At 32.3% G+C, this 24614-nt stretch overlaps 1 protein-coding gene across 1 annotated transcript in view; it reads left to right on the forward strand.

Annotated features, from left to right (window-relative positions):
- TECRL (trans-2,3-enoyl-CoA reductase like) overlaps window positions 1–24614 on the forward strand; it is a 111017-nt gene that overhangs the window by 56573 nt on the left and 29830 nt on the right. Inside the window, exons 3-5 of the mRNA XM_024132020.2 lie at window positions 10273–10317; window positions 15125–15228; window positions 22310–22425. Of these exons, the coding sequence (XP_023987788.1) occupies window positions 10273–10317; window positions 15125–15228; window positions 22310–22425 (265 nt within the window). The remainder of the gene's footprint in view (window positions 1–10272; window positions 10318–15124; window positions 15229–22309; window positions 22426–24614) is intronic.

A 24614-nucleotide genomic window follows, 5' to 3' on the forward strand; every position in this document is an offset into this window, starting at 1 on the left:
GGTAGACTGCCTATTTCCTCTTCATTTGTTAGGTCTGGTGGGTTTTTACCTTGCTCCTTCATCTGCTGTCTGTTTTTCTGTCTTTTCATTTTGCTTATCTTACTGTGTTTTGGGTCTCCTTTTCGTAGGCTGCAGGTTCATAGTTCCCATTGTTTTTGGTGTCTGTCCCCATTGACTAAGGTTGGTTCAGTGGGTTGAGTAGGTGTCCTGGTTGACGGGACTAGTGCCTGTGTTCTGGTGGATGAAGCTGGATCTTGTCTCTCTGGTGGGCAGGTCCACATCTGGTGGTGTGTTTTGGGGTGTCTGTAGCCTTATTATGATTTTAGGCAGCCTCTCTGCTAATGGATGGGGTTGTGTTCCTGTCTTGCTAGTTGTTTGGCATAGGATGTCCAGCACTGTAGCTTGCTGGTCGTTGAAGATAAAATAAAGTAGGATAAAATAAAATAATTAAAATAAAAAATAATTATTAAGAAGAAAATTTTTTTAAAGTAAAAAACAAAACAAAACAAAAAATGTGATGGTCAGAATCCTAGGACAAATGGTGAAAGCAAACCTATACAGACAAAATCTCACACAGAAACATACACACTCACAAAAAGAGAAAAAGGGGAAAAAAATAATATATCTTGCTCCCAAAGTCCTTTGCAGCTTTTAAATATTTTTAGAACCATGTCTGCTTTCCTACAGAAGGCTTGCTTTGTGGTTGCTGATTATACAGCATTATAACACTTTGTCTTTCTTATTTGAGAACTTTGTGTTAGCAAACTCTCTAGCAGATGCATTTTCTTTTCAAGGTCAGCAAAGTTACACACATTGGTTGATATTGGTTTGAGTGTTAAAACTTGTTGTTGTTATTCGGTATAAGATAGGAAATTGTCCTCTTATTTTTCAGATACATTAAACACTATCACACATATTTTTTCTGGTTTCCTTGATTCCATTTTAGCGTTTTCACTTAATTGCATAGGTGGCATTTATAAGACTGCAAAGAAATTGTGTACAGGGAATAAAATGGTTCATTTATTTCTAGTGAAGTACTATAAGGAAGGAATCATTTCTCACAAATAAAACAACTGATTCAACAATATTAAATCACCAGAAAGTATTTTAGTACGTCAAGGAAGGGTTTTGTATGATACCTGGTGTTTATTTCCAATGAAAAAAGAAACAGAATTCATATGTTTGCCCTTTTCTTCAGGCTTTTAGTCTTTTACTGTTTGGAAAGAGTATAAAAGTACTACTAAAGCAATGTACCTAAAGTGATAATTCAATGTACACAGGACATTCTGTAATGCTACCATGTTTCCTATTTAGCATTCCACAGCCTGGTCAATATTTCCTGTCCCTTAATTTTGTTTTGTTCACATGAGAACTTCCCATTGGAGCAGGGCTTTTGCTGGACAGGAAAGGAGAAAGTTGTGTACATCTCTGGATGCCAGAATAAGGAAAATAGTTGGCCATTATTAAGAAAAAGTTTGGATTCCCAGATGTATAAAATTTTACTAATAAAACTGCTCAAAAATTTTTAAAAACCTTTTATCAAAATCTGAGATTAACTACTATTTTTTACATCCTTCTTAAATTTTATAAGGTATTCCGAATGCTTAAATCCAAAGAATACTTTCCACTTTGTACATTATTGCTGTCCAGTATTTTGTTTTTGTATATGAATGTAAATTATTATTTATCATTATTAATTTATATATTCAAATTATATAGATATTCTGCTATCTTATATAAAACATCTACTTATGTGCTAGTTTCTTTGCTCAATATTGTTTAGTTTATCTCATCTCAGTCCTAGAATCAATTTCTTTTTCTCAAAGTTGATCCTTTGGATGTTCATGTACTAACAGACAACAAGCGTCTATTGATGGTAAGATTTGTCAGTCTAACTAATAATGTTACTATTTTATATTTCCTTTAAAAAATACTCCATTTGGAAGCTATTTGGACAATATCTCTTGTTCCCATCATTTTTAAATCTGTTCTCAGTCTAATTGCCCTTCATGAAATTTGAAAATATCAAAAAAAGTGAGGTAATTAAAGACTCTGGATAAAATTGTATCTCTCCAGAGATTTACTCTTGCTTCTTCAGCCAGTAGGGCTGGACTTTGGAACTTACAGATCCCTTGAATCCAAACAAGTATTAAGATGATTCAAAATTCAGCTTCATTCCTTGTGAGAACTTGTGTTTCTGATTTGTCCTTATTTTGTGATACCAGTTGAAAAAAATGGGCTTTTACTAAGACTTCTCCTTCTTGATTGAGAATAAAATCTGCTTTTTGTTTTCTCAGGCTTGTGAGTCTGTGGAAAGCCTTGCTCAGCTGTTTCTTTTAATATAAGCAGATATCCTGAGAGGAATGTAGTTTCAGTTGCTGGGCTCAGCTTTCTGGGATTCCCTATCTCCCAGATATTAGCTTCATAATACTTCATTTTTATTATTAACTCTATGGAGATTTTTTTTTTTTTTTTTTTTTTTTTTTTTTTGGCGGTACATGGGCCTCTCACTGCTGTGGCCTCTTCCATTGCAGAGCACAGGCTCCGGATATGCAGGCTCAGTGGCCATGGCCCACAAGCACACGAGCCCAGCCACTCTGCGGCATGTGGGATCTTCCTGGACCAGGGCACGAACCCGCGTCCCCTGCATCGGCAGGCAGACTCTCAACCACTGCACCACCAGGGAAGCCCCTTTATGGAGATTTTGATAAAATATTTTGCCATACTTTCTTAGCTGTCCTCAATTGGAAGAATTGGGTAGAACATATAGTTTACTATTGCTGTTAATGGAATTCTTTGCATATGCTTAAGGATGTCTAATGTATGGAATATCATTCAATTTTCTATTTCTTTTAATGTTTTTTATATTCTCTTACTCCTTTTAATTTTCTACTTTTTGAGTAATTTCTTCTGGTTCATCTTCCAATTGACAAATTCTCTCTTCTGCCTCATCTTATTGACTATACCATCATTCCATTACATTTTTATTACTATAAAATTAACTGTTTGTTTTCCATAAATGTTATTTGGTATTTTATCAAATAAAACTCTAAATGTTTATAGTGCCATATTCTTTTCTCATGTTTTTTTATTCTTTATTTTACATCTTTACTGATTTTTTCATAAATTTAGGTGATTAAGTTTATGAGACACTTTACATATCTGATGCTCTCTGGATGTAATCTTGGTCTTTGATCATTTATTGTATTATATGCTGCATTTCAAATGTTTATTTTAAAAAGTACTGATGATTGAGTATATTAATTTGACTGTTCATATCATAAACATACCTTGGAAGTTTTATTCATTATGAGTGTGAATACATTGAATCATGATCATGGAAATATAGTTTCCAACCAAATGCAATCATTGACTATGGAAAGTCACAAAACTAATTATCCCTAAATGGAATCCATCAGCTTTGTTATCTGCTATTTTAACTTGTTATTTTTAGGGAAATAACATATTTTCTACAAAGTTTCATACTGAAGAATGGTAATCATGCCATATAGATTCTGATAGTGTATAAGTGGGCACTTAGTACATATTAAATATAATTTATAACATTGCAGTGCATTTCAATTCCTGCATAAACAAGAAGACACAGATAAATGATCATATATTTGGCAAACTTGCAATAAGTTTCCATCCAGAGAGACTCCACAGATTATGCAATACAAACAGTGATATGTCATTTAAACCATTTATAACTGACATGATTTTTTTTGTCCTTTAAATTTGCTACTGAAATGTTTCAATTTCAAAGAAATTAATGTGCATAACAGAAAAAAAGATAAGCGGAAACAAGAATTTACTTCAATGTTTATAGCAGCATTATTTACAGTTGCCAAGATATGCAAGCAACCTAAGTGTCCATCAACAAATGAATGGATAAAGAAGATGTGATATAGATATATGCAATGGACTAATCCTCAGCCATAGAAACGAATGAAATTTTGCCATATGCAGCAACATGGATGGACTTGGAGGGTATTATGATAAGTGAAATAAGCCAAACAGAGAAAGAAAAGTACTGTATGATATCACTTATCTTTGGAATCTAAAAACATACAACAAACTAGTGAATATAACTAAAAGGAAGCAGACTCACAGATATGGAGAACAAACTAGTGGTTCCCAGTGGGGAGACAGAAAGGGAGAGGATCAACATAGGGGGAGGGGATTAAGAGGTACAAACTATTATATATAAAATAAGCTACAAGGATATATTGTACAATGCAGGGAATATAGCCAATATTTTATAATAACTATCAATAGAGTACAACCCTTAAAAATTGCAAATCACTATATTGTACATTTGTATATAATATTGTACATAAACTATATGTCAATAAGAAATAAATAAATTAAATAAAAGTCCCAGTTAAGGCTTAGAACAATCAAGGGATTGAGGAATAAGAATGGCTACATATATTCATTTTCCTTTCCTTCACTTATTGTTTTCCTTTTCCTACTCTTTGACATGCTATTTACTGATTTAAAAGAATCAGAAAAAAAAAAACATGGTATATTAGAAAGTTTAGTAAATTGAGAATTGAGAGTCTTGGGTGCTAGACCAGACTTAACCATTAAATCATTGATTTAATTTAGGCAAATAATTTCATCATACTTAGCCTTATCTTTTTCATTGTTATGATTAATAGTAGATATATTTTGAAGAATTTTACAGTATGAATATTCTATGATGAAAAATTTTATGTCTGCTTATTATACATAAAAGCATTATGCATGTTATGTGCAGTAGTTTATGCTTATTATGCCAATCATTTTTCTTAATTTAATTTACCTTAAGCAAGGATTAAAAATATATATTATTAGGATGATTGACAAAACCTGATACAAAGTTTCAGGTATTCAATTTTTTAGTAACATGGAATTATTAATAAATGCTTTTTTGAGAAGTGATATGTATCTTAAAAGTTTTTCAGTCCACCTCCCCAACAAATAGAGGAATTTTGCTACATTATCTTTCAAATATGTGCATTACACATATCTATGAGACGAAACCATTGGTTAACCACTTTCAGTGAAATTCTTACCTTGCACAAATACTCTTTCTTCCAGTTAACCCTAAAGGTGTTTTTAATAGTGGTTGTCTTTATTCTGCTTAATAATTTTTCAGTATTTAAAAATTACTTTCATTTTCCCCTAAATCTTTTTCTTTAGATAAAATATATACAATGTTTCAGAATCACCTCATGAAAAGCAGCATTTCAAGACCAATCATCATGCTTGATGTTTTCTACAAATGGCCTCTTGCCTGTTATCTTTTCTTCAAAGTGTTGTGTATAGATATATGTTCAAAACTCAGATCTGATGTCATAGAATTTAATCACAGGAGACTACTACCGTCCCTCTTCTGGAAAATTAATTTCTTTATTTTACCTCGTGCTTATAGTTCCTTTAATTTATTTCTCATTACACTCTGGTTTTATTTGCTTGCCTTACAAGATTATCCTGAAATGGGATGCCATTTGAAATGCACTTAGCAGCTACTGGTTCACAATTGTTTTTCAATTACACTTGCAGTTATTTTAGTTCATTTCAGGAAAACATTTTAGATTAAATCAAGTTGATTTCATAAGTTTTAGAGATTTTTAAAAAAATGTTTCTTTCCTATAGGATTTTGATGGCCTTCTAATTATGTTTATTTTAGCATTTATACTATTACTGTCATTTTCTGTGGTAAGAAAAAAGTCTACTGAAGGTGAAATGCAGTGTTCTATGCTCAGAAATTTACCATCAAAACCTCTTCATCAACTATTGATGATATCTTTCCTTTATTAATTTTCATATAGGGAATGTCATTAAGAGATTTTGCATTATATTAACTTTTAGTACATATTCACATTATGCCAGACTTGATTATTCAAGATAGAATTCTAAATGGTTCCTTTGTATTAATGTCGTTATTCATCCATTCATATAACTATTTTTTCCATTTTTTATATTTTTAACCTTAAAATGAATCTGCATTGTTTTATATATATATACACATAGTCCTTTTATATGTACTTGTATTTGAAAAAAGTAAATATATATAATATATATCATATTTATATTACATATAAACACATTAATTATATATAGTTCACTTTTCAAATGGGTTATTGAAAATAACAATTAATACACTTTAAATTTATGATGCTACGCTTTTGAGGCTTTATTACCTAAAGGTTTTGTTGACATGTCGCATATTTATTTTTCTGAACATTTCAAATGTATTTCCTAATATCCTGTATGTATCAATTATTTAGAAAATATGGGCCTTCTTTGCTTCTTCCTCTCTGGAACTGTCATCTCCCAGATTAACTCTGACTGCAACACTTGTATCTAGTGGTAGGTCACAGTGAACAATCCAGACAAATTCACTTGTTTTCTCCTACATGCAGTTATGGAATTTTGAGGCACTGAACTGAGTCGCACAGAAACTTGTACAACATTGTTTTATCTTACTTCTGCTAAACTCTTGAACACAGCCAGCTCTGCATAGCATATTTTTAAGAACTGTATTCTATTTCTCTTTACTCTTCATCCCATCTCACTGCACCAGCCACAAAGCACCCAAGATGTAAACAACAAAAATAAATCACTGCTTTCTTTCCCCAAACGTCTCTGTGGTCCGCTATGAATATTCCACCACATTAATTAAGTGGTTTCTTTAATTAATCCTTAACTGCTCTCAGAATTTCTCCCTCCTAATAGGACTGGTGATCAAGAAAATGGTAGAGGTAGGGGCAAGTTTTACCTAGAATCTTATGTAAGGGAGTCAAGTTCTAGGTCATGAAGGATACTAATTATTTCTGAAAAGTTCCTCCAGTAGTTTTTCTTCTAAATTTCTCCTCTTTCAATATTAATATGACACATATGTTTCATTTAAGTATCTAATACCATGTGTAATCAAGAACTATCAAGAATAATTTTAATACCTTATAAACTATACCACACTAAATAATTTAATCTATGCATGCTTTAGTCTGTATGTTGTAACTACTAATTGGCTCTATATTTTCATATACACAAAGATAGAACACATGCCATCAGTGAGTCAAAAATAAAATATTTCTCTATTGCTGACTTTATCATCTCTAAAATTGAATATCTGGAAATATGAATGGTGCATTTCAGTTAAAATTTATACCGTTGATCAATATTCTATAAGAGGAATTCCAATCATAATGAAAATGATGGCAGTCAACATGTTCTTAGGTTAAAAGAAAGTAAGGACAGGCATCTGGCATATGTACTTGAGTGTATGTGGCTTATAACATATTTTAGATGATTTATATCCAATATAATTATATTATTGCCCTCTTCCTTTACCCTTCAAAATTTTAAAACAAATCTTTTTGAAGAAAGAAAATGTTCAAACCTTTTAAATCTGTTTTATTTATCTTACAGGATTTAATTCAATCACTGATGCCAATTTTTATGAAAAAGCTCTATAATACAGAGATTTAGGAAATGTATTTTATTTTATAATAAAATACAATATATATATATTAGATCCATATGATTCAGAATAAAGAATGAACATTAATTATATAAAAACACAAATGTATCTCTACAATTTAAGTTATTGAAACAAAAGTTCAAGAAACAATACTGAACCTGTCTATCCAGAATTTATTCTAATATAAGACAACCAGTGCCATGATGATCCATTTCTGCTTTATTCTATTCGATTCTACTCCTTTATATAATGCTGAGAATAAAATTAATTCTATTTTTCAACTTACTAATGGCTCACAACCAGCAGTTTAGAAAACCCTATCTTATTAAAATAAATATATTTGAATTACATTCAGACATTACTTATTTAGGATGTTACTACATAGTGATATGAGCACGTCCATTCACCAAGGATAGAATGCAAAGTCATGGCTAGAATATGACAGGAGTTACACAAGTCAAGTTCAACATCTTAAGTAATTTAAGATACTGGCAGATGCATTAGATCTACTACATAGGCATAATTCAGCTGTGAGCCAGTTGTCCAAGTTCAAGTGTACTCAGCATTATAAATAATATTCTAGACCATTCATATATGCTAAAATACCTTGTACAACATGGGCCTTTTATCCTTTATAAACTGTCTTTTTCTCTGCTGTTCTTCCAGCCTATTCCATCTCACCCCAACAATCACAGAGCATTTCAGAAAATGTATGTTTTGCTCTTTGAAAAGATGACTGAAACTAATCTATAGCTTTAATAGGCAGTTATTAATTCTCTTTCACTAGGACACAGTGTTCAAAGATCACAACCATTAAGTGCCAGGTTTATTTCATAAGTAGATTTATAGTTTATCCTTGTTGAGAGAGTTGGAAGGACATGGTTTTCCCTAAAGGTGTTTAGAGCTTCTAACTCCTCTGACTGATCATTGTGGATTCAGCCAGTATTGATTCATCGAGTTCATAGACAGATCTGTTTGCCTAGAATGATAGAGTTAGTTTTGCATTGGCATTTCCACCATTAAAGACATCATAAAGTGCTATTGAAAATGATGTCTTACATGAATATTGTTAAAATAGACAGAACTTGACGGCTTATGCACACTAATCATAAGTGCTCAATGACTATTTGTCAAATATAAATGGAATGTCATAAGTTTTGTCTTTTCTTCAATATCCATAATTGGAAACAATTAAAACTGTAGACATCTCTTTGCATTTGTTTCCATCATGTTTCTTTGGCAGCAGATTTTCAGTATGAATAACAAAGGTAGCTATTTATAAATACTTTTCAACAGATGTTAACATTCATTTCAGAACAACAAATGGCTATATAAATAATAACAATTATTAGTAAATACAAAACAAAGTCTCTTTACATGCATATTTTCTAATTTAAAAAAATCAAATATCATAGAGTTAAATGTTTGTGTCTTCCTCATTTGCCTCGCTATTACTAAATTTTGTTTCGATATAATCCTAAATAGCTTTTAACTTGTGATTACAAGTTTTGACTTATGAGTATTTTGTCCATGAGAACTTGCATGTATAGTTGTCTTTTTGCAGTAAATTTAGAAAGAATTGATCTCAATAGTCTAGTTATGCCATGTTATCATTAATTACTCTGATATTTTAGAAAGTAATGTTTTGAGAATAAAATAACAACTGTGGAATATTCTTTTGATGATGCTCTTCTTTTAACTTATTTTTTATTAACTGAATGTGCTTAAAATTGTACTTCAAAGTTAAGAATTAAATTTTCAATAGAGACTTTAAAATAGTAACATATAATTCATTTTAAGAGAAAATAATTATATTCTGGTAATTGTGAACCAACTTTTTTTTTATGGCAGTGTGTAATAAAGGTATTTTGATTTTCCTAACCAGATAGAATTTTTAGTAATCTATGTATTACTAATAGAAGTAGAAGATACTAAAGTGATGATTCTGCTATAATTAATATGCCCATAATACTAAAAGTCAATGGTATATATTATTCTGATAGAGTGCCTTACTCCTGATAGAGAAAAAACTCACTTTCACATGCTAATGTTAAATAAATCTTAAATAAGCCAGAGTTCTCCAGTTTTAAATGAAGATGTTTAAGATTATTTTTTGAAGAATAATTTTCAAAAAGCACACAAGTCATAGGTCACTTATTTTAGAACATGTCCACAAATTGAATGCAACTACTTAAAAAGTCCCCAGATCAAAAAGCAGAAAAACACCACCCCTAAAGTTCCCATCATGCTTTCTTCCAGAACTATCCACAGTGCTTCTCAGCACCCTGCAAAAGATAACCACTATCTCCATTTCTGGCACTGGATGATCATTTTTATTCACTTCCTGAGATCGAATCTGTCTTCCACTGGAAACTATTGCTTTTAAAATGTGTTTAGGGCTTCCTGGTGGCACAGTGGTTAAGATTCCGCCTGCCAATGCAGGAGGTACGGTTCGAGTCCTGGTCTGGGAAGATCCCACATGCCGCAGAGCCCATGCACTACAACTACTGAGCCTGCTCTCTAGAGCCCGCAAGTCACAACTACTGAGCCCACGTACCAAACTACTGAAGCCTGCGCGCCTAGAGTCTGTGCTCTGCAAGAGAAGCCAACGCAATTAGAAACCCGCACACCTCAACGAAGAGTAGCCCGCTCTCACCACAACTAGAGAAAGCCCCTAAGAAGTAATGAACACCCAATGCAGCCATAAATAAATAAATAAATACATTTATTTTAAAAATAAATTTAAAAAATGTGTTTACACCTATGCTTACAATTAAATGTTATTTTTCATTGAATAGGTCCAAAGTGGTACCCTTCTCGAGTGGGACTGCAGCTAGAACGTGGTAAGAACCAATTTCACGAATCTATTTATTTAATTTAGAGTCTCTTTGCTGTCTCAATAGATAATATTTATTTATCACTTACTAAATGGCAGGTATTGTAATAAATACTTTAAATATATTATCTCATTTGATCCTCCCAAAAAGGTAGTGTTCCCCTTTTATGGGCATGTAATTTTAGTCTCACAGAAATAAATTTCACACATTCACTGTCAGTGTGTATTGGAGACAGGATCTGAACTAACATCTGTCTCAAAAGCTTTTATTGCTATATTCCTGCAATCTACTGCTTCCTAATATATTCTCAGGGATACAGCTTAGCTCTGTTTCCTTTTTTTTTTTTTTCTATTTAAAAGCAGAATAAGGGAGGTAAGGAGGAACAGAATGAATGAATTATAGGGAAAAGTATTGTATCCATTAATAAACCTCAACTATTTCAAAATTTCAAACCCTATTCTCCATTCAGAATATTTATAAATAACACACTAAAGCGAATCTTGCTTAGAAACATTGTTTTTGACATTGCGTCAACTTGACCTTAAATTTGGACTTGTTAAATAAAAGCTGTGGGTAAAATGTAAATTTGGGAGGGATATTCAGTTCAGGTCCATGATAGTAAATCTACAAGAGGCATCTATTAAGGAATTTCAATATCTAAATTTTTCTATTCAATCGTGAACTGCATTTTATTTTTCTGCAGTTTTTGCTTTTCCTAATATTCGGGGTATCATTTCTTAGATATCACATTCACTTAAGGACAAATGATGATTTTCTTGGATTTCTCTAAGATATTCTGTTGTTTTCATTGTTATCTTAAATATTCCATTTTTCTATGAGACTTCTATGTTGAAAACATAGGAATCCACGTCATTCTTAAAAGTCACACTTTCTTAAGGTCTCACCTTTTTCCAAACTCAATTGTTGAAGACAAATTCCCATCTGGCTAGAGTTTAAAAGAGAATCATTGTCTTGTATATTTTTGCCTCTGCAGGGCATAGTATGTGCCAGGCACATAAATACCTTTCAACACACGGATACTGAAATAACATAAAATGAAATAGTGGTTTTGTTTTCTGAACTTGACTCTTATGTAAAGAAAACTGAGAACGCCACAGGGGTTAATGTCAAATGTAACTTCAATTTGAAGGACACTATATGGGACTGGGGGATTTCTGTTACTTCACCCTTTCTGGTGAATGTGACTTTTTACTTTCCCCTCAGTTATATACCTGGTTGAGTGTTCCAGGGTGTGATCTGAATAAAGTATAACCCTCCAAGTGTTCTTTGATAGGAATATGATGGCATATTTTTTAAAATGAGTCAATGGATTTAGTAATACAAGCAGGACATGGTGCAAAGAAGAGATTATTTGCAATAATGCAGAATTTTAAACCTGACTCTTCTACTTATCTTTAGAGTCTTTTATAAAGTAGAGCTAATAAAGAACCTAACTTATGTTTTTTGTGTGGAGGGGTGGGGTGGGGAGGTTTGTAAGTATTAAATAAGATTATGTTTATAAAATGTTATAATGATTTGTACATGGTAGATGCTTCATTGAACATAGTTGTAACTGTTAATATTAAGGAAAAAGACTTAACACCAAAACAAAGCAAGGCATGAATATTTACATTATAGTTGCTGCCAGAATATATTTGCCAGAATGATTGCACTATAAGTAATGATGCCATGTGAATTTAGAGTCCTTTACAGTTTCCTGACACAAAGACTGCTAAAACACAAATAAAAGAGTAAGCAATTGATTTTTATGTGAAAAATAGCAAAGGTTTATTTAGCTCAGTGTTTCTGCTGAACTGGGCTGGACTTGGCTTTGCTTGGCTAATCTCACTCAAATAGCTACAGTCAACTGGTGGATTGTTGAAGACTGACCTTTTTAAGATGGCCACGACTACAGTCACTCCTCTCTGCTCTATGCTTCATCAGAATATTCTGGGCTTGTTATCATGGTGGCGTCAGAGGTGCAAATAAATAAGCACAAGCACTCAAGAATTCATGAGATTCAGGCTTAGAACTAGGATATGATCCCTTGTCCCACATTCTGTTTGTCAAAGCAAGACACTAGGCTAGCCTATATTCAAGGGGTGGGAAAATAGACACCAACTCTTAATAGAAGGAACTAAAAGTCATGTTGCAAATGGTGTTGTTATGGTAATGGTGAATAATTGCACTCATTATTGCAATAAATCTGTCATACAAACTGGAAACTAAAATGTGCTCTCTCTTATTACTGAGATTAATATACTTCATAATGTCCTGGAAGTACAGGGTTGAATTTTGAATTCTTAGAACCATTAGATTTGTTCAATAGAAAGTTGAAGCATGGGTAGAGTTGGTCCTTCTCTTCCCATCCCTGACTCCAACCATCCATACCCATTATACAACAGCCTTGACAAACCCGTAAGGTTAGAAGTATGCACCTTAGTGTCTGGCCCATTCTTGGGAGAAAATGCCCCCAAAAGATGTATTACTTGAGTTAATTCAGGCAGAAAATTCAGTGGTCTTAAATGGTCAAAGTATCATGTAGATGGATGGGCTTCCATTCATGGTCTCCTGGGCCCACATATTCCTCTCCCACTGGAAAATTTACGCCAGCAATACAATGACTCTTCCTAGTGAGACAGGCTGGAGCCTGGGATCCTTTGCTGCAGTGCTGCAATGCTTGCACCTGGACACACCTGTCCTCAAGCAACAAAATACAAATAAACTGTATGGGACTAAAAATAAATTCATGTATGTTCAGTTGGGACACAAAGAGAACAAAAAACCCAACTGCTACTTTTGAAGAGCCTGGAGCAAATGCGGTGGGGGGGTGGGGGTCAGGAACAACAGCAGGGTACTGCCCATGCCCCCTGCACACAACACCACCTAAGAGGTGGGCAAAACACCTAAGCCACCCCTCTGGCCCTATCTCTGGACACACCCCTACCCTCACCCCACATGAGGAACAAGCACGCCCCCGCCTCAGGGAGCGGGCAAGCAAGGAAATCTTTTGTTTGTTCTCTCTTCCCCCTGCTGTAGCAGGGGTCCCAATAAAACCTCACCTAAATTTCTTGTCTGGCCTCTGATCAATTTCTACTGATTAAGGAGGCCAGAACCCTGGTCGGTAAAACTAGTATCAATATATTGAAGCTCTGTATCCCTCTTTCTGACTCCTTCATGCAGATTTAAAGAATTTCTTATTAATTCAGGCCCACCTAGATGATCTCTTTTGAAGCCATATATCATAACCTAATCAAGGAAGTGATAGTCATGTATTTATCAAAATTAATATATAACAATTTTATATTTGTATCTTACATTAAAATACCTATAATTGTAATTGTAAATCTATGTCTTGGATTTTGAAAATCATCTAATGATAGTCATAAATTAACATCTTACTCTTTCTTTCAATGATAGAGAATAAAATGAAACCTGTACATGACTGGAGATAATATAAATCACAAATAGATTAGCATAAACTATAATATAAATAAAAACAACAACAGCAACACTAATAGCATTATACTTGTGAGATACATCCGTGTTGGTACATATAGCTCTAATCTATTCATTTTTCTTTCTTTACCGTATACTATTGTTTAAATAAAACAAAATATAGTTATCCATATCTCATTTATGAACACAAGATTTTTTACAATGTTTTGCTATTACAAACAGTGCTAAAAAGGACATCTTTGTACATGTTTTTCAGGACACACTTGCCAGACTTACCTAGTGTTTATTTTTAAGAACAGAACATTTCCCTTACACATCTTCTGACATGTTCTGTTTATTTTCCTCCTATTTAATGAGAAATTCCTTCTCAGTAATCTTTGTGGTATATATGTCTTCTTACTTCAAAAGCCTGGAGTGCTAGAAATCTCAGCCTTAGTTTCCATCTTTTCTTTTCAAACTGAATGTATAAATAATCTCATCATGCCCCATGGCTTTAACTGTTAATGACTTTTAAATCATCTACAGAGCTACCCAACTGCCTACTTGACAGCTCCCACCTGCAGGTCTAATAGATATCACACACTAAATACACCCTAACCGAAATTTTCATTTTCACCCCAAATCCCGCTCTTTCCTCAATCTTCTTCATGACAGTTAATGAGATTACAATGCACTTAAGTTCTCAGGTCAAAAATATAAGCGCTGCCTGTGTCTCACTGAATCCTTTTCTCTCAAGTTGAACCTGCTCTAAGTTCAAAATACGTCTGGGATTGATGAAATTTTAACATTTCCACCAGTGCCATGTTAATCCAAACAAACCTCATACCCAGATTGACGAATTTTGACTTCCTCCTAAGTAATCTTGCTCCCTTTCTTCCCAGTTACCACGCAGCACCCATAACCATCTTTTAAAAAGGTGAATCATGCCTATCCCCAGGTGCTTTGCAATGACTTTTAAAATCATTCTACTCCAAATAATTTATCTTATAATAAAATCATTTATAGAACAGTTGATATGTATATCTACTGGCACACAAAATTATACTTTAAAAATACCTTGTATCATAGTTGATTATGATATCACCTAATATTACATTTTCTCAGAACACAATATGATAGTAGCTAGTGGTAATCTGTACTTTGTTTAAATAGCATTGGGAAACCACTGTGTATTTGAAAATTTGCCAGATATGTTTTATAAAATGGGTTTATTCACATTATCTTACTTTAAAGATTTACTGTAAATTGCAATTTCTATGTAAAATTCATCCTTAGCTTTCACTGGTTTCACATTAAAATTATTTATCATTATGCCTTGAAATTGTATTAAAATGATATTTCCTTGTTGTTTAAGGTGGGCCCTTTTTGAAGGACTACATAACCATTCAAAGTGTTGCATCTTCCTCCATTGTCACACTTTATTTTACAGACCTAGGTCAACAAGTCAGTTGGACTACAGTAAGTATCGATTTGAAATGCAATATACATGTCCCACATTTTGATGTAATTTGTTGACATAGAGGACATTTTCTGTCAAATAAATTCATAGTGAAACAAAATCTTGAACTAAAGGTATTTTAAGTTTTCCATTCTTACTATGATCAGTGGCCAAATTTCTATTCAAGAATTGGAGAAATGAAAATACGTAGTTGAAAGAAGGAGGATAAATCCCTTTTTAAATATCAATCTATCTTATGACGGATGGCTTTCTGCTTTCCCTATGCTTTGTCAGTTACATAGTGTTTCCTCAACTTTTCCTTCTAAGAGCCTCGGGATAATGAAGACCCATTTGTTTGGAAAGAGGGGAGAGAGAATATTCGATAAAAAATGTTCCAAGGCAGTGGGGAGGACATTTTAAAGACTGAGAGTGAAGTAGTAAGACTTCTTTGTGTTGTCAGGGGTGGGGCATTCTTTTGACTTTCTTGAAGGAGGTGTTTTCAAAGTGGTGGCAACTGAATCCAATAACATTAGAAGAATGAAGACCATATTAAAAAACAGGAGGACTAAGAAACATAAAATACTTGACACTACTTCACAAGTATTGACGTATTCATGAGTGAAGGAATAGATGGATGGAATATCTTCAGTAGAAAGAAGCTATGAAGCTATGTGATTTTAGTGACAGGCAGTTAAGGATTTAATCTGATAAATAATTTTGACTAGTGCAATCATTCTATTATTCAATTAAATTAAACCTATTTTTATATTGTTCAGATTTTTAAAGTTTTTTTCTGATTACATTCTATTTCATATTGTGATATGATTACTTTTAATATTTTCTATTCAAAATGGCTTACTTTTGCCAGCATAGTGCTTTGAGTTTTCCCTTTATAGTTAAACAATCAATTTTAAAAATTATTACAGACACAGGATAATTTACACATTGTTATATAATTCTCAAAAGGAGAAATTCCAGTTTACATTCATTAATCAAAATGTTGTCACATGCTTTACTTTCCCAGCAATTTCTCCTTTAACATACATTATCTTCCTGTATTTAGATAATTATTTTAGTGTGCTTGGTTAAATGGTTCCTTTAGTTTCCAAGATTTTCTGAGCCTTTGAGTACTAATTTGTTGCACTAAAAACTGAGTTTATAGTATTCTGAATCCTTGTGAAGTATATCATAATGTTTACAAAACAACCTACTAATACATGAATCATATAAGCAAAGGGCTTAATGTTTAAATGTGATATCTACAGACCTTTGCTAAAAGAGATTTTAGACTAGCAAATTTTTATTTTCGAAGGTTAAAATATTCAGAGTCTTTGTCCACATTTATGATGAAAAGGGAATTCTGTCTACAGAAGTAGTATCAGAGTGAGTGACAATAACTGTGAGTTCATAAGAAATTCCAGCTGCAGCATTTGGATAAGCACTGAGGAGAAAAAGTGCTAAGGTAGAATTCTATGACAATTGTACTAGAAAATTATAGCTTATTTGGGAAGAAAGTCATTTAGGTGACAAAGAGAACTCTGAAAATAGGCTGGATATTTTAAAATCAACCCTATGGTTCACACACTCTTTTGCTCCAAATGAGTCAGTCCTATTAAATGCTAAAAATATACACATTATATTGCAATCACACCCACTTTATATCAACCAAATTATACAATAAAAGCAATATTTTACCACACATAACATTCTTGCACATTCATAAAATATTAAAATGTACTCCTATAATAAAAGCATTATCATAAGTATTCTTTTTTGTGAGAAATAAACTCTTTAATTTAGCAAAGTCAAAATTAAGATTTTAATAATATTTTTCATGAAATAAGACTTTGTTACAGAATATTGAGAAAATTCTTGCCTCATGGAACTTATTGGAAGACTTAGGAGAAAGGCTTATTATAATAAAATAATCCCCATCATATAAATCCTATTAACTAAAGATCTTATTCAGTTTTCACCATTTTTATATTCATTCATGTGTGTATATAGTCCTATGCAATTTATCTCTTGCATAGATTCATGTATCCACCACCAAAATCAGATACAGAATTATTCATTTCCACAAAGGAACTCCCTCATATTGCCCCTCTATATTCACACACTCTTTTTCCTATCCTGGGGCAACCACCAATCTGTTTATCAACTCTATATTTCTGTCATGTGGCAATTGCTATACAAACAGAATCAAATATTTTTTGATTGATGTTTATTTTTCTCTAAGCATAGTGCCCTTGGGATCCATCCTGGCTGTTGCATGTATATCAATACTTAGCTTCTTTGTATTGGTGAGTGGTACTCAGTTGTATGTATGTAACAGGGTTTGTTTAATTATTCACCCATTGACAGACATTTGAGTGGTTGTCAGTATTTTGCTGTTACAAATAAAGCTACTACCTATCTGAGTGTAGATGTTGGTATGAACTTAGTTTTTTATTTCTCTGGGACCACTGTTGAGTTTTGAGAGTAACTTTTATATTCTACATACAAGTCCTTTGTCTGATACGTGGTTTGCAAATATTTTCTCTCAGTTTTAACTAGTCTTTTCACCCTCTTAAACAGGACTTTTGTTGCTGTACAAAAAGTGTTCAATTTTAATGCAACCTAATTTAGTAATGTTTTCTTTTAAGGATCTTGCCTTCACTATCATATATAAGAAACTTTTGCCTAGCCTTAGGCCCAGGAGTTTTTCTTTTATGAGTTCTTCTAATAGTTTAATAGTTTCATATTTTATGTTTTAATCATAGTTTTTTATTATAAAGAATTATCTATTTTTTAATTTTCAAACTTAATGTTTATTTTTAATTTGCCTCATGTGTCCTATAATCTATTTTTGGCTTTTTTTTTTCTTACTCCATATGGATTAATTGTCATACTATCTTTTCTATTAGCCTCTCTGGTATTTTGGTAGTTATATCTTATTTTTCGCTAACTCTAGTGACTACCCAAGAGATTAAAATGTGCATCTTTAAAATATTAAATACTAATAAAAATTTTTTATTAATGTGAAAATACTTCACAGAGAGTTGAATACCTTTAAGGTATTTAGGCTCCTCCTGACTTTTCTATCACTGTGATATATTTTAATTATATACTTTAAAGTTAAAATCCACTACTATAATATCATGTGGCCAATCTTTATTTAGATTTATCCTTTTTACTGCAATTTCGGTTTTCCTTCTAATACTGAGCTTACATCTGGTATCATTATTCTTCTTCCTTAAAAACACTTTTAATGCTTTATTCTGGTTCTGTCTTTGATGAGTTCTCTCAATTATTGTTCATCTTAAAATGTATTTATTGAACTTATTTAACTTCTATTCTTAGAGAATATTTTTGCAGAAAAAAATACGTGTTGGCAGTTATTTTTGTCTTTACTTCACAAAACTGCATTATTTTGACTTCTGACTCCCATTGTTTTTGTTGAAAAGTCTACTGTACTCCTTAAGTCTTTTCCCTGGCTTATTTAAAATTCTACTTTTGTTTGATTATCAGAAGTTTGATTATGGTGTACATAGTTATGATTGTGGTTTTATTTATCCTGCTTTGGGTTTATGTGTTATCTAAGTCTATGGTTTCATATATATTTAATTTGAAAAATTAGCATAATCTTGTCATCTTTTGATTCTCTATTATTCTCTTTGTATTCTCCTTCTGGGATTCATATTACGTTTTCATACTTTTCAGAGTTTTCAAATACCTGCCTAAATTCTCAACCTTTTATTTTTCTTTGAACATTAAAAGATTGTTTTCTAAATCTAACTGATAATTCTGTTATGTGAATCTTTTGTTCTCCTGTTTTCAATGTCTTTCGATTATGGTCGCAATATCTTCACTCCTTGTATACCTGCATATTTCTGACTTAGTGTGGGAAAATTTATGTGAATAAATTTAAAGATAACTAGAGGCCTAGGATGATGTTATTGTCTTTCAAAGATAATCTATCATTCTGCAGATGTACTAATGGCACTATTATGTACAGTCATCTCATTCCAATCCATGATTGAAATGATTTCAGACTGGCTTCAGTATCTATGAAGACAGATCTATTTCTGCCTCATCTTCACTCCTAAGTTGTAACTCTTCTAGATCCCAGCCCAAATCCTGGAGATTTTATAGAACCACCTCTGTCTTTGAAAGACACCAAGCAATAATTTTTGTACTTCCATTCTCAAGCACCCTCAAAAGATTTGGACTTTTTATCAGGCTGTTACCAAGCTTCATATCCCAGGTCAATCACTACTCTGGAGCTCCATTTAAAACATCTTGACCTTCTAATTCTTCAGTGACTCAGTAGCTCTTTGGAGCCTGAAAAACATTTCGATCAATTTTTCTTGCTGATCTCATTAGGATGGTTTGTTTGAATAACATGGGAATAGAATTCTCCATTATATGTTATGCATATAATAGTTAATTTTTCTTTAAAAAAAAACCCTTCTAGTATCATATTAGCTTCAATAGTATTCACTGAGTAAAAAGTGATATTACTACTGGGAAATGTTTTTGTAATTTTACTTAGTAGCTCTCCTACCTTTGGAAAATTAAGGTTGGCACTACTTTATTTTTGTCAGCAATTTCCAACAAGTGTGAAATGTGCAATTTATTTTGCTTTTGACTGTCAATTGCTATTTTAGAAAATAAGTAAAGCCAACACCACCCTAATAATGACAGGAATAAAAAAAAATTTAAGGGAGAATGAAATACATTAAGTGCAGTCTGTGTACAAGGATCTTAATCAGTTCACAACAATTGCAGCTGAATGTTTCAATTTATATTCTCTAAACAGCTTATTGCCTTCTTCCTTTTCAATTTAGACATATACCAATTTGAATATTCCACAGAAGCTACAAAAATCCCAATTACATAGCTTGCCTAGTAGAAATAATGGATTTTACATTTAAAGCAACACCTAAGTTTAAAACAGAGAACTTTCTATAAGGAGAAGCATGAAAATAACTTGATGTTAGAAATAAATTGGAATTTAAAAGTAGTATATATCTTCAAAGTAAAAAGAAAGTGAATCTGCTTATTTTGAATATAGAATCTCTATTAAACTTTTGGATTATGGAGTTCCCAGTCTTTGTAAATTCACCTGCTTTGCTTAGGCTGTATACCTGTAAATACATATGTTTGTATGTTTATTTTGGCTTTAGTCTTGTTTTTACTCTCTTTTTTGGTAGAAGAAGAGCAATTCCTGTTTCAGAAGTCTGTTTTATTAATATTTCTCTACATGGCTCTTGTTTTTCTTTACCCTAAATCTATTTTATGATTACTTCCTAAATATAATCAAACATCTCTATTCCTTCTATCAGCACCCAAATAGACATTTTGCTTAAAAGATGCATTGTCTAAAAGTTATTTCTTATTATCCTCCAGTTCTTTCAGGTCCGTATGTATCCTTCATATTCTGGTACTCTTTTAACCACCATGTTTCAGCATGAACAATATTTGTGATAAAATGCTGGGTCTTCTAGAACATATTATTGTAAACTAGCAGGCTCCCCTGATTTTTTTTAGGAGATGATGGAGATAAGATTGTAGTTTAATTTTCTCTGATCCAAAAAAGTTTCATAGTTGTGATAACATTTTTACTAACTTAATAAAGAGTGACATTTGGTCAGATTAACTATTGTTTACAACATTTTTCATTTCTGACATATTACTATAGAAATTGCTCAAAATTGTCTTGACTAGGTCAGAGGCATTGAAATCTATATTTTAAACTTTTTGTTGTAATAAAACAATCACTATCCTAATTATTCTAGAGTATTATTAACTAGATTCTATTATCAGACATTCAAAAGTGGTAAACATTTTTATTCCATATCTGAATAATCAGGAATATTGTATGCCATAAATTAATATAGTCTCTTCTCTCAGTAAAAATGTTGCTTTAATACTGAATTTATCGGATGTTGCACTGTTCTTATCCACAGATAAACGTCTTTCTTGCCTAAAGAGATAATAAATATCATTTAGAAAAAGTATAACTGAAGAAACCTGCATGCATAAATAGCTATTTATACGTGTGTATATATACATATATATGTAATTATATATGTATGTGCATATATCATATATTTTAACCATGTAGCTACACAAAATTCTCACCAGAGATAAGAGCATAATTAATAATCAATGTGAACACCTGTATTTTTGAGCAAAATATGTACAACTTCAAGTTTCCTACCTTAGAAAAATGATGAAAATTGGCAAAGACAAAGTAAAGTAGTAATGGCAGTCGAATTTATCATTGTCATGTTTGTATTCTTTCTCTTCTCTTTGAACACCCGTAGGGGAAATTATTTTCGCTTTTCTGTCTGAAATTTTCAGAATGTGACTTTAACCTGGTTTTAGCGTCAAAATAAAACCAAATAATTGACAAGTCACCAGATTCAGAAAACTATTAGAAAACAAGTCAATTATCTTTCTGCAATCACAAAGTCTCATTTTCAATTATCTTTCCAATTTTTATGATTGTCTCTCTGTAGATTGGATATCTCTCTCCACATACATGGTTGCCACTTAGCTCCAGAATTCAGAAGTCAATCTTATAAAACTACTCACTCAAACTCATTAGAATTAATCTAAAATTTCCAAAAGAGAGAAGTAAATTATTTCAATCTGAATAAGTATCAAATCAATTGAGTTCACAATGACATGGCCATAAAAAGATTAAAAAAAAGAAAGATAAACTACTTCCCATTCCATTCAATGACAAAGACAGTTAACACAGAAGGTTCATTTGTATGGGGCTGGAGAGACATGAGAAATGCATTTATGATTGATTAAATAAAAATTCCTGTGTACTATTTATGAAGAAATCATTATGTTCAATATTTTTAGTTAAATTAACCATTTATGATTGTTCTTTTCCATAACACTTGGCTAATTCTTCCAAGGAAGACTTCTTGCTATTTGCGATAGCACTTAATTTAGTTCTTTTTCAAGAATAGATGCTCACCTGTCCATTTCACCAATTTACATAGCAGGCTAAGTCTGTGGACATGTTTATTATTGTCCTAAGTAAATCTTAATCATATCTGTAAAATGTACTGTTTAATCTAAATCATCTTCTTTTTTTAGGTATTTTTGGCTGAATACACAGGACCTCTGCTAATATATCTCCTCTTTTATTTGAGGATCCCATATATATATGACATGAAAGACAGCTCTAGAAGATTACGTCACCCAGTGGTACAGTAAGTAATACATATACACGGAACACACAGATTAAGGAGGAGACAAACTAGTACACAGATATTATGCTAATAAATATTTTTTGTAAACGCAATTATAGTGGATTCAATTTTAGGGTAATATATTTTAGATAACAAGAAATAATGTATGTATGCCAACTTTTAAGTTTATAAACAGGAACTATTACTTAATATACTTAATACTTTAAGTATACCTTAAAGCAGAGGTAATTTCAGTTAATTATGATCACAAGCAACAGAGAAAATCTTAATAATACAAAGTTGAGAGGCCATATATAGGACTCAAAATATTAATATTTCTCTAAAAGCATGGGCAACATTGCATAGAAAAGAAATAATGACTGAACTAATAAACTGGAAGAAAAAGGTTTTAAAAATTACAAAATCAAATTTTACTTTTAACCAGTACAATTATCAAAGCAGAATATATAACTATAGTTCTTCACGTATTGTGGAAATAGTCTCCCTCTCTCTCTCTCTCTCTTCATATCAAATAACAAAGAGAAAGAATAATCATTCAAGATGCTACATTGACATGTAGAGTTAGCAATTTGTTAAAAAAAAAAAAAGGAACCTGGGCAAATGACTAAACTCTAAGTGAATTAAGAAGCAAAATTCAGGTCTTAAGGATGCTAGAAGACAGAGAATAATTTGACTCCTGGATTTCTCATCTCAGATTTGTCTTTCCTTCACTCTTAATTCTGTACTCCAGCCACAATTACCACTCTTCTTGTCCTGATACCTACCATGCCCTTACACACCATCCCTCTTCCTCCATCCTTCCTCCATTGCCTCCCTCTTCTTTATTTTTTTCAAACTTCAAATAGAGCTCAATATTACTTAGTATTAGCCATTGCTATTCCTTCAATGAGAAATATGTTACTAAAATGTTTTTCCTTTATACAATTTATTACTTTAAAATTATATATTTACATAGTCATTTGTGTCTTTCCCTCTATAGAGTTTAATTTCTATAATGGGTGGATTTTGGTGTTCAGTCAATTTTGCTGCTTAACACATTACCTGATTTATAAAAAATACTCAATAGTAATGTTCTGAATGAATAAATACATGAACAAGTTACATGAAAATTTATTTTACTTTAGGCACTTTTAGAGTATAAAAGCAGAGGAACCTGACCTGGATGTGAGTTCATGGGCTTTTCTACAAAAGTTATGTTTGAACACTTTTCTTTGTTTTCTGAAGGGACGTGTCAGATTTTAACTAGTAAATCTGAGGAATCTTCATATGGAAATTATCTGTGGTACATAGCAGTTTGATGCTTTGTAGGAGCAGACAGAAAGCTAGTAGAGCAGAGGCACAGAGAAGCAAGGGGAGATTGGATCTCAGGGACCATAGTCAGGTCAGTATCTGGCAAGTTGCTCAGGGCCTTTTGGAATGTTAAAGTCTACCTTTCTTTTTCTTAAGTTAAGAGAATGCCCAATTCATTTAGAAAGAGTCTGGGGTGGAGTGTTCATAGGACAATGTAATTGTCCTCATTTTTGAGATCAAACATATAATGTGTACCAGATATATATCACAGCATGAAAAAAAAAAACACTTTTTTTTCCCCCAGCAGCATTCTCAAAGGAATTGACCGACAGTTGGTTATTATTCTTAAACACAAACACAGCATGTTTTATAACATCTCAGTGATAAATGTATCTGTGCCACCTTCTTCCTAAGGAGCAAATATGTGAAGTTTACATTAAATCATTCAGAGGAGATACACACAAACACACAAACTACTTTTGAAATTTAAGTGTCTAGTAGAGGTTAGGTCATCCCTCATATATTACACTCCATTTAAAAAAACTCTAAAATCTTCTATTTGTTGCCTTTCCTGAGCCTTTCTCAACTCCTGGAATCCTTCCACTGTGCCCTCTGCAATTCAAAGTCCACTGTTAGCAAAATTTCTTATATCATCAACCTTTTATCTGAACATTGCCTTCATATTCTTCCTCAACAGAAACCTGGTACACTGCCTCCCTTGCAGCTCTATAATGTGTCTTCTTTCACAGCCCTCATACCTTGAAACTTACTTGATGAAACATAAGATATTTTCAAATATTACATTTGGAAAATAGAGACCCAAGCCTATTTATGGATGTTCAATTAGTTTAGCACTGGAAAGAGAAAGAGTTGATGTTTGAAGGGAAGTCAACCATAAT

This window comes from Physeter macrocephalus, chromosome 7 (genome assembly GCF_002837175.3).
Source record: "Physeter macrocephalus isolate SW-GA chromosome 7, ASM283717v5, whole genome shotgun sequence".
Lineage (NCBI taxonomy): Eukaryota > Metazoa > Chordata > Mammalia > Artiodactyla > Physeteridae > Physeter > Physeter macrocephalus.